At 61.9% G+C, this 11,063-nt stretch overlaps 1 protein-coding gene across 1 annotated transcript; it reads left to right on the top strand.

Moving 5' to 3' along the window:
* Positions 1–911: 911 nt before the first annotated feature.
* On the top strand, positions 912–5,402 carry METRN (meteorin, glial cell differentiation regulator). The gene is made up of 4 exons (XM_064725491.1): positions 912–1,054; positions 1,973–2,394; positions 2,509–2,568; positions 3,417–5,402. The coding sequence occupies exons 1-4, from the start codon at positions 969–971 to the stop codon at positions 3,731–3,733; spliced, it is 885 nt and encodes a 294-aa protein (XP_064581561.1). The 5' UTR covers positions 912–968; the 3' UTR covers positions 3,734–5,402.
* The last annotated feature ends 5,661 nt before the right edge of the window (positions 5,403–11,063 follow it).

The raw sequence follows: 11,063 nt of genomic DNA, 5'->3' as shown, positions 1-11,063 counted from the left end.
TGGGGTACAGGACTCGGGGTGCAGGGACCCATGGTGTGTGTAACTCAGGGCTGGGGGGTGTGGGATTCTTGGGGTGCACAGTTCTGGGGTGGGGGTGTGTAAACCAGGAGGCTGCAGTGTGGGGTGTGCACAGATTGGGGTGCACCAGCCTGGGATGCCCCACATGTGCGTGCCTTGGGGTGCCCATGGCCATGGGTGTGAATGTCCTGGCCTGGGGTGTGTGCAGGTGTTGGGGTGCACAGTTCTGGGGAGATGCACAAACCAGAGAGCTGCACTCTGGGGTGTTCATAGCCCAGGCCATGCCTGTGACTGGCTGTGCACAGCTGGGGTGTCTATAGACAGAGCTGGAGTGTGAAAAATTGGGGTGTCTATAGCCAGGGTGTGCACAGCTGGGGTGTGCACGGTTTGGGATGTGCACAGTTTGGGGTTGTGCAGTTTGGGGTGTGCACAGTTTGGGATTGCACAGTTTGGGTGTGTACAATTTGGGGTGTATCTGGACTGGGATGCACAGTTTGGGGGTTGCACAGTTTGGGTGTTCACAGTCTGGGCTGTGCACTGCTGGGGTGTTCCCAGCCCGGCGTGCTGTAGCCGTGGCTGTCACAGCCTTGGCCCTACAGAATTCAGGACGCACCCCCGGGTGTGGATCTGACCCTGGGGTACCCCAGCCCTGCTCCGGGTCCCGTCCCCTGCCTCAGCCGTGTCCCCTCCCGGTGTCCCCGATGCGGACAAGCCCGGGGGGCTCCGGGGATGCCGCTGCGGTGGATGCCGGTGCCTCCGGCCGTGGGGAGGGGGTCTCGGGGGCGGCTCCCGTGCCCGCCCCTGCGCCGCCATTGGCGGAAAGTTCGGGGCGCGACGCGGGGTGGCGGCCGCGCTCCCCCGTCCGTCCCCGCGGCCCCGGCCCCGGTGCGGGCAGCGCTGCGGGCAGGGCCGGGCCGGGCCGGGCCGCCCGGGGCCCCGCGGGCGCGGCCATGTGGGCGCTGCGGGCGCTGTGCCTGGCCGGGCTGGGGGCGGCCATCGGCGGCGGGGCCGCGGACCAGTGCAGCTGGAGGGGCAGGTAGGCACCGGGAACACCGGGAATACCGGCACCGGGAACACCGCACCGGGAACCCCGCACCGGGAACCGGCACCGGGAGCAGCGGCCCCGGAACGGGCGGGGGTGGCACACGCGGGTCCCCGGATCAGGCAGGTCCGTGGGGGATGGGGATTCTGCTCTCCCCGCCCCCCCATCTCCATCTCAGGGCTGAACCCCTCCCGCATCCGTGCGGAGGGTACGGGTGGGATGCTGGGAATCCGTGCCTGCCTCAGTTTCCTCAGCCCTGGGTGAGGTTCCCCCCCGCTTTGAGGGATGCTGGTCCCCCTGCGGGGCTCTGCGCCTCTCCGGGACCCCTTCCCTGAGCCCCCTACCCGTGAGACCCATCCGTGCGGCCGGCGGGACCCCCGGCAGGGCCCTGAGCATCGCCCGAAGGCGCCGGACTCGGAACAAAGAGCCGGGGCCCGCCAGAGGGGCTGCCCCACGCTGGGGGCCTGGGGGGACACGGGGGCCACGCAGCCACCAGCGCTCTGTCAGGGACAAAGCAGCCCCGAGTGTCCCCGCTGTCCCCACGCCGGCCTCCAGGCCTGTCCCCTCCCGTGCCGCGGGAAAGAAGCGGCTTCAGGCATCGTGTGCGAGAGTGGGACCCCAGCATCCCCCAAAGTGGGAACAGGGGACCCCGAGGGAGCCCACACTGGGTGTGAAGGGGGCTGGGCTGCTGTGCCCCCCCGCCCCTTGACTCCATCCAAAAGGTGCTGGGGGAACGCAGGCACCCCTAAATGATTGGTTGAACCCCAAGCCCGACTCATCGAAGGTTTGATGCTGTTCCTGCCTCTGTGGAGGGGCTGCTTGAGAGTGCGGGGTGCTGCTGTGTGGGGGGACACGGGCTGGGGGTCCCTGTCACTGGGGGTCCCTGTCACTGACGCGGTGCTGTGCCCACAGCGGGCTGTCACAGGAGGCTGGCAGCGTGGAGCAGCTGTCCCTGCACTGTGCCGAGGGCTCGCTGGAGTGGCTGTACCCCACGGGGGCCCTCCGCCTCCGCCTGGCCCCCCGCCTGCCGCCCACCAGCGCCGCCGTCAAGGGCCGGAGCCCCCCGCGCGTCACCGCCTGCATCAAACCCAGCGCGACCTTCCGGGGGGCTCAGCTCTACCTGGAGAGGGAGGGGGGCCTGGAGCTGCTGCTGCCCGAGGCGCCCCGGCCCCACGCCCGCTGCTTCAGCTGGCTGCCCCACGAGAAGGTGGCGCTGTTCCTGCAGGCCACCCCGCAGCCCGACATCAGCCGCCGCATCGCCGCCTTCCGCTACGAGCTGCGGGGGGACTGGCTGGCCCGGCCCGCGCTGCCCTCCGCCAGCCTCGGCAGCGAAGGTGAGCCCGAACCCTGCCTCAGTTTCCCTGGCCCTGCAGGGTGCCCGCGGGTGGGGAGGGGCTGGATCGGGTGTGGTGTCCCCTGGGGGTGACAGGCTGTGCTTGGCCCCGCAGGTGCGTGCCGGCCGTGCAATGACACCGAGATCCTGATGGCCATTTGCACTAGTGACTTTGGTGAGTGCCACCCTGGGCAGGGGACAGGGGATGGACCCGAAAGGGGCACTGGGATGGGATGGGATGGGATGGGATGGGATGTGCAGAGTGCTGCTGGGGATGGGAATGGGAATGGGAATGGAAATGGCAATGGGAATGGGGATAGGAATGGAAATGGGGTTGGGGGTGGGAAATGGGAATGGGGATAGGAATGGGAGTGGGGATGGAGGTGGGAATGGGAGTGGGGATGAGGATGAGAATGGGAATGAGAATGGGAACAGGATTGGAAATCAAGATGGAAATGGAGATGGAGATGGGGACTGGGATGGAGATGAGGATGGGAACAGGGATGGGAAGGGGATGAGGATGGGAATGGGGATAGGAAAGGGAGTGGGAATGGGAAGAGGTTTGGAGATCGGGATGGAAATGGGGATGGAGATGAAGATGGGGACTGGGGTGGAGATGGGGATGGGAACAGAAGTGGGAATGGGAGTGGGAATGGGAATGGAAATGATAATGGCAAAGGCAATGGCAATAGGAATGGGAACGGGGATGGGGATGGGAATGGGGATGGAGATGGGAACAGGGTTGAAGATCGGGATGGGAATGGAGATGGAGATGAAGATGGGCACTGGGATGGAGATGGGGATGGGAATGGGAGTGGGAACAAGACAAGAATGGAGAGGGGTTAAGGATGGGAATGAGAAGGCAGGTGGGTACAGGGACTGCGATGGGGATGAGGATGTGAATGTGCATGAGGACAATGATGGAGATGGGGATGGAGACAGGGATGGGGACAGGACTGGGGATGTGGATGGCAGTGGGGACAGGGCCAGGGCCATGCTGACACCCTCCCACCTTCCCCGCAGTCATCCGCGGCAGCATCCGGAGCGTGTCCAACGACGCCGAGCTGCAGGAATCCATCATCGGGGTGAGCGCCACGCGCATCCACCGGCAGAAATTCCCGCTGTTCCAGGCGGGCGGGCGGCCGGGCCGGCCCGTGGGCAGCATCCGCACCCCCCTGCGCTGCGGGGTCCGGCCGGGCCCCGGCTCCTTCCTCTTCACGGGCTGGCTGCACTTCGGGGAGGCCTGGCTGAGCTGCGCTCCGCGCTACCGGGACTTCCAGCGCATCTACCGGGGCGCCCAGCGCACGCACCAGAACCCCTGCGAGTTCCCCGTGGACTGAGCGGCTCCGGGAGCGCCGGGGGAGCCGGCCCTGCCTCACCGAGAGCATCCCGGGGACACGGGGACGGTGCCCGGAGGGAGCGTGGCACACGGAGCTGGGCTGGGGCAGCACCCGCCGGCGGGCTGGGGGGTTTGGGGAAATCCTGCTGGAAGGGAAGGGATTTGCCCAGGTTGCCCAGGGAGCTGCCTGGGCGAGGGGTGCAGCAGAATGGGGAGCGGGGTGCTGCATGCTCAGGGGGTGCTGTGGGCACAGTGGGTCTGGCCAGACCCCGGCAGGGCTCGGGGCGGGTGGCCGTGGTGGCCGGTCCAGGGACACGGAAGGCACAGAAGGGAGTGGAAGGGCCAGGAGATGGATCTGTAAGGTTGGGGGTGGAAGGGGGAGCAGGCAGCGGTGAGCCTGGCCCCGGCACGGGCAGGAGCTGCAGGGCGGATGCCGAGGGAGAGGAGAGAAGCTGAAGGGAGTGAAGGGAACAGTGAGGTTGGAGGAAGGCTGGCGGGGGAGCAGAGGTGTCCTTGGCACGGCCAGGGCAGGACCAAAGCACTGACACAGGAAGGTGCCACGGGAGCAGGGAGAGGTGACAGTGCCACCGTCCCTGGCAGCCCTGGGTGAGCAGGGCAGGCCGTGCCAGCCACGGGGAACTTTGGACCTAGGGGTGGGGGGCATCGTATGTGCACTAAAGTTATAACGATACCAAATTTGTGACTTCTTTTTTATAAACTAAGCTGTATTTGTAGCGTGTGGCTCCTGTTTTTAGCAAGCTGAGCAGGATGTTCAGTGTGTGCCACCTGCTCCCCTCTGTGCCAGCTCCAGCTGTGACCCTGGGGCTGGAAACAGCCCTGATACCTGGACATCCCTCTGTATGGAAAGAGATTTATTGCAGTTTGCACATTCTGCACCCCAGCGATCCCCAGCACTTTGGGGTCCCTCTCCCCGGGTATCCCTGGTGTGGGGACCAGGGGCGGGTGGCTCCGTGCTGGGTGGGTGACCCTGCTGGAGGGGCCGCTGTCAGCACTGATTCTCGTCAGAGCCAGCGGCCACAAGGCCTCATTGTGCCTCATTGTGCCCGATTGTGCCGCGGCAGCATCCCAGCCCTGCCCTGCCCTGCCCGCTCCCGCCGGCCCCGGCCCCGCTCCCCTGGGAATGCCGAGGGGGATGGGACCGCGGGGCAGGGCTGGGACGTGGGAATCCTGCGCGGGGATGGGGAACAGAACCCCCGGTCAGGGAAGGGACACAGAATCCCCAGCCAGCAAACCTCAGCTGGGAATGGGGCACAGGAGCCTCCCAGACAGGGATGGGACATGGGGCACCCAGATGGGAATGGGGCACTGGAACCCCCTAGATATGGGACATGGGGCACCCAGACAGAAATGGGGCACTGGAACTCCCCTAGATATGGAACATGGAGCACTTAGATGGGAATGGGGCACTGGAACCCCCCTAGACATGGGAATGGGGCACTGTATCCCCCTAGACATGGGAATGGGGCACCCAGGTGGGAATGGGGCACTGGAACCCCCCTAGATATGGGACATGGAGCAGCCAGATGGGAGTGGGGCACTGGACACCCCCTAGACATGGGACATGGGGCACTAAGATGGGAATAGGGCACTGGCACCCCCCTGGACATGGGACATGGGAATGGGGCACTGGAATCCCCCAGACATGGCAATGGGGCACTGGCACCCCCCTAGACATGGGACATGGGAATGGGGCACTGGAATCCCCCAGACATGGGAATGGGGCACCCAGATGGGAATGGGGCACTGGAACCCCCTAGATATGGGACATGGGGCACTTAGATGGGAATGGGGCACTGGAACCCCCCTAGACATGGGAATGGGGCACTGGACCTCCCCTAGATATGGGACATGGGGCACCCAGCTTGGAATGAGGCACTGGGACCCCCCTAGATATGGGACACGGAGCACCCAGTTGGGAATGGGGCACTGGAACCCCCCTAGACATGGGACATGGAGCAGCCCGATGGGAGTGGGGCAATGGACACCCCCTAGACATAGGACATGGGGCACTAAGATGGGAACAGGGCACTGGAACAACCCTAGATATGGGACATGGGGCACTAAGATGGGAATGGGGCACAGGACTCCCCTAGATATGGGAATGAGGCACCCAGATGGGAATGGAGCACTGGAACCCTCCTAGATATGGGACATGGGAATGCGGCACTGGAATCCCCCAGACATGGGAATGGGACACCCAGATGGGAATGGAGCACTGGAACCTGCCTAGATATGGGGCACCCAATTGGGAATGGGGCACTGGGCCCCCCTTAGACATGGGACATGGGGCACCCAGCTTGGAATGGGGCACTGGAACCCCCCTAGATATGGGACATGGGGCACTGGAACCCCCCTAGATATAGAACATGGGAATGGGGCACAGTACCCCCAGCCGGGGACCTTTCCTCCCCACCAGTGATCCCATAGGGCTCAGCACTGAAATCTCAGCCCCTGAGCCCCCCCAAACCCCTCGAGCCCCCCAAACCTCTCAAGCAAAGCTCCTGCCACATCTGCTTGTAATTAAAACCTTTCCAATTTTGTTTCAATAACACCTTTTCAAATATCACCAGCCAGGATGAGCTGCTGCTGAGTGTTCAGTGCCTCTGCTGACCACAATGTGCTTTTCCTTGCCAAAAAAAAGTTTCCAAAGAATGCTGTGGGCTTTGGAGCATAATTAAATATAAATATCTATATGTGTGTGTGTATAGAATGATCTGGCTGTGATAAGATCCTGGTGGGTTTGATACACAACACATGTTTTCCCTTGAGGAGAGTTTGCTGCTTGCTTTATGCTTTACTGCCAATTTTATACTTGGATATTTTCATTTTATCCTTTTTACTGCCCCATTTTGGGGCCGGGCTGGACTCTGAGGGCTGGACCTGGCCCTGGGGAGGCTGGAGCTCCACGCTGGGCACTGCAGGATGCCAGATCCGAGCAGGAGCCAAGAGAGGCAGGGGGAAGGGGGAAGGAGTGGGAAACCCAGCGGAGGAGGAAAAATGAAGCTGGAAAAGCAATAAATGAGGTGCAGAGGGAATTGTGCTGCCCACGGCATCCTCTGTATGCGCGGGGGTAAATCACGGCTGCTCCGACCCCGCATTCCTCCCGGCTCAATGCCGGCGTTTAACGCGAGAGGCATCCGGCGCTTTTCTGCCCGCCAGCAAAACCTCTTGTTTTTCTTCCCATCTGTTTATTTGGCCAGAGCAGCTCGGTGTGCCGCTGCGGAAAGGGCTGGGACTGCGCTCCTTTGCTGGCACGGAGGTTTCGGGGCTGGTTTTGGTGCCCTCTGGCCCCTGTCAGGTTGGGTCGCTTCCCGCGGCTGTCACCGCACAGCGCTGGGCCCTGGCCGGGGCACTGAGGCTTCCTGTGGGAGCATCGCAGGGATAACCGTGCCTCAGTTTCCCCTCTGTGGGCTGGGGTAACAGCCCTTCCCTGGGGCTCTGGGAATCCCACAGCTCTGGGATCTCCATCCCAGCATTTCCCCGAAAGCAGAGCCCGGCCCTGGCCCAGCCAAAATTCCTGCCCGGCCTCTTGGCACGGAGCTAGGCCGTGAAGGGTGAAAACACAATGAGACAAACTCCATGCTGGGGAATATTTCCTCCACAGGATGGAAAGTGTGGTGGGAGGCAGCAGGGCCAGGGGAGCGGGGTGGGGACAGCGAGTGGAGCTGGGGGGGTCAGGAGGGGCTCGGAGAGGGGTGACCACAGTGAGGGGTGAGCACAGTGAGGGTGAGCACGGTGAGGGGGTGATCACAGTGATCACAGTGAGGGTGAGCACGGAGAGGGGTGACCACAGTGAGGGGTGAGCACAGTGAAAGGTGACCAGAGTGAGGGGTGACCATGGTGAGGGGTGAGCACGGTGAGGGGTGACCATGGTGAGGGGTGAGCACGGTGAGGGGTGACCAGAGTGAGGGGTGATCACAGTGAGGGTGAGCACAGTGAGGGTGAGCACAGTGAAAGGTGACCAGAGTGAGGGTGTACCATGGTGAGGGGTGACCATGGTGAGGGGTGAGCACGGTGAGGGGTGACCAGAGTGAGGACGACCAGAGTGAGGGTAACCAGAGTGAGGGGTGACCACAGTGAGGGGTGACCATGGTGAGGGGTGACCATGGTGAGGGGTGACCATGATGAGGGGTGAGCACAGTGAGGGGTGACCATGGTGAGGGGTGAGCACGGTGAGGGGTGACCACAGTGAGGGGTGACCATGGTGAGGGGTGACCATGGTGAGGGGTGAGCACAGTGAGGGGTGACCAGGGTGAGGGGTGACCAAGGTGAGGGTGAGCACAGTGAGGGGTGACCACAGTGAGGGGTGATCACGGTGAGGGGTGACCACAATGAGGGGTGACCACAGTGAGGGGTGAGCACGGTGAGGGGTGACCACAGTGAGGGGTGAGGCAGCACCCTGAGCAGGGTGGCCCCACGCTGCCCACCACGGAATGATCCAGCCAGATCTGCTCCAAAAGCCCCCCACTCACCAGCCTGCCCCACACAGTGGGATTTGGAGAGCAGCACCCCACAGCAGCTCCCTCTGTGCCCAGGGACGTGCCTGGGGCTCCTCATTCCGTGGGATCAGCCCCATTGTGGACCCACAGCCCAGCTCCAGAATCTCCTGGGGGCCGTGCAGCCCCTCGGCCACGCCGTGGGTGGGCATTCACACGGGATGGCAAACCCCGAGCGGTGGCACTGCGGCTGTCCCCGTCCCTGTCCCCATCCCTGTCACACAAAGGCAGCCGCCGTTTCCCGCCATTTCCCCCCTCCAGCCCCTCTCCCCCCTCTCCTGCTCCCTTCGCCCTCCTCCTCCTCCTCCTCCTCCCCGGCTGCCGGATGAAAGCCCGAACGTGTGAATCGCAAAGGGAGCCACAAAGGGAGCCACAAAGGCGGCTCAGCCCCCCCTGCGGCCCCAGCACCGAGCGGGGACCCCAGGGACCCCCGGGCAGCCTGCCCACCCTGCCGGCAGCACCCCGGGGCTCAGGGGGTGCCGGGGGGCACAGGGGTGGCTCTGAGATCAAGGGATCCCCAATAGGGTCAGGGTGACGTTCCCGGGATTCAGGAATCCCCAGAAGGGTCAGGGGGATGTCCCTGGGGTTCAGGAATGCCCTACACTGTCCGGGTGATGTCCCTGGGGTTCAGAGATCCCCGGTAGGGTCAGAATAATGTCCCTGGAGTTTAGGGATGCCCTACAGGGTTAGGATGAGGTCCCAAGGTTTGAGGGGGTCCCACCGGGTTTGATGACACCCCTGGGACCAGGGGGAGCCCCATAAACTCAGGATAAAACCCCTGGGGCTCAGGGGTACTCTGTAGGGTCAGGATGATGCCTCTGGAGTTTAAAACTCAGGATGAAGCCCCTGGGATCCAGGATGCCCCACAGGGTCAGGATAAGCCCCGTGGGGCCGGAGGCACCTCCACCCCACAGCCCTGGGGGCTGATAACCCTGAGCACACCCCCCATTGCTGCACCCCAAATCCCGGCATCAGCCCTGCCTCCAGCCCCATCCTGTGACCCGGACAGAGCCAGGGAGGGATGCGGGGGCTGGAGGCGACCCCGGCCCGCAGCGGGGCCCCCTCGGCCCCTCACCCCCGTGCGGCTGCCGACAGCTGCAGGGAAGCGGCGTTCCCAGCACAGAGCCGCACATTCCTGGCGCTCGGGGCTGCTCTGCAGCCGCCGCGGCCCCGCCGGGGGAGGCTGCCCTGGAAAGAGGAGGATTAAAAACTCTTTGGCTGCAGTGACACATCGCAGCCGGTCCCCTCGCACGGCCACCTGCTCGTCCCGGCGCTCCGAGATGCTGCGGGCGCCGCGAAAGGGCAGGAGGGACCGGGCACCCCCTGTGTGAAAAATGCATGTATTTTATTATTGGTTTTTCGCAAATATTCAAATGAATATTATATGTGTTGTGTTAGAAAGTGATGCTGTATTAATTCTCTTAAGCAGTGTGTTAAACATAGTTTTAGGTTATAAAAATTGTTAAAATAGAAACTGCTATGTAGGATATTGTTATTTTTTTTTTTTTAAGAAAGGACTTGCAGCAAAATAGCAGCCACAGGACATCTGAATCTTTCAGAGAAAAAGAATTTATTGCTCCATTATCAGAAGAAATGAACTTCTTCCTGCCTCGAAGGTGCTGTTAGGATTCAGAGGAAGAAGTTGATGATGACCAGACAGAATCCTGTGTTTGAATGGAATTTATGCATCATGTATGAGGTGTATGAATATGCAACAGGTTATTGCTTTTAAGGGTTAATCCTAATCGTGCTGCCCAGAAAAGGTACCTGGACTGTCTGTAACTCTGTTTTTATAGTCTCATATTGTCCTAATTCAAATTGTCCAAATTATTATTACTGTAATTGCATTACTATCTTTATAACCATTTTATTACTATTAAACTTTTAAAATTTTACAAACGAGGGATTGGCGTTTTTCACCCCCTGCTCAATGCCAGGGACAGGGCAGGAGGGCTCAGCCCTGCCCGGGTATTTCCTCCTGAATTCATTCACTCTGCAGCACCGCTCGGGCAGCTCCAGGAGCGCCTCATCCCCCACGGACCATCCTCCTCATCCCCCTCCTCCTCATCCTCCTCATCCTCAGCCCCCCGGCTCCCCCCGGCTCCGATTTCCCGGGATTTTCTGCTTTAAGCAGCTCCACCTGCCAACAAGAAAGAGCAGAAAGCGGAAAATCGGGGTGATCCCCGTGAGCCCCGAGTTGGCCACGCCGAGCCCTTGGAGGGAGCAGCCCTGGGATGTGTTTTGGGGGCGGCTTCAGCTCCCCCAGTGCTGCTCTGGGGCCGTGATTAATGGGGTCTGGCTGTTGTTGGTGCCCCGAGCTGTGTGTTCGGGGTAGAACCCGTGTGTGGGTGTGTGTGCATCCTCATCCTGCTCCGTTCCCACAAACCAGGCGGAGGTGGGAGCAGGAACGCTCCTGCCCTGGGCAGCTCCACAAAGAGGGGCTCTGCAGCATTGAGGAGGGGGGATCCCACTCCCCAGTTCTGCTTCTCTGCACCCAAAGCCATTCCCAGGATGGGGCTGGGGGCTCTCCTCCCCTGGGAACAGCCCCAGAGACACTGAGGCACATTGTGAGGTTGGGGTCCTGTGGCAGGGACATGGGGGCCACCAGACCCCCCAGGCTCTCAGAGGACACCCCGATGTGGAGCTGGAAGGGGACCCCCAGCAAACCCCACTGTCACAGACATCTTTTATGAAAAATCCTTTCCTTTGGATTTTTCCTCCTGGGAAGCTAAAAGGCCTCAGGAACAAAATGTGAACAATGGTTATCTGCTGCTGTGGAATGCAACAGGTTTGTCTGTGATTGGTCTCATGTGG

Source organism: Zonotrichia leucophrys, chromosome 14 (assembly GCF_028769735.1).
Source record: "Zonotrichia leucophrys gambelii isolate GWCS_2022_RI chromosome 14, RI_Zleu_2.0, whole genome shotgun sequence".
NCBI lineage: Eukaryota > Metazoa > Chordata > Aves > Passeriformes > Passerellidae > Zonotrichia > Zonotrichia leucophrys.
The sequence above is the reverse complement of the archived record's forward strand: the minus strand, read 5'-3'. Positions and strand labels throughout refer to the sequence as shown.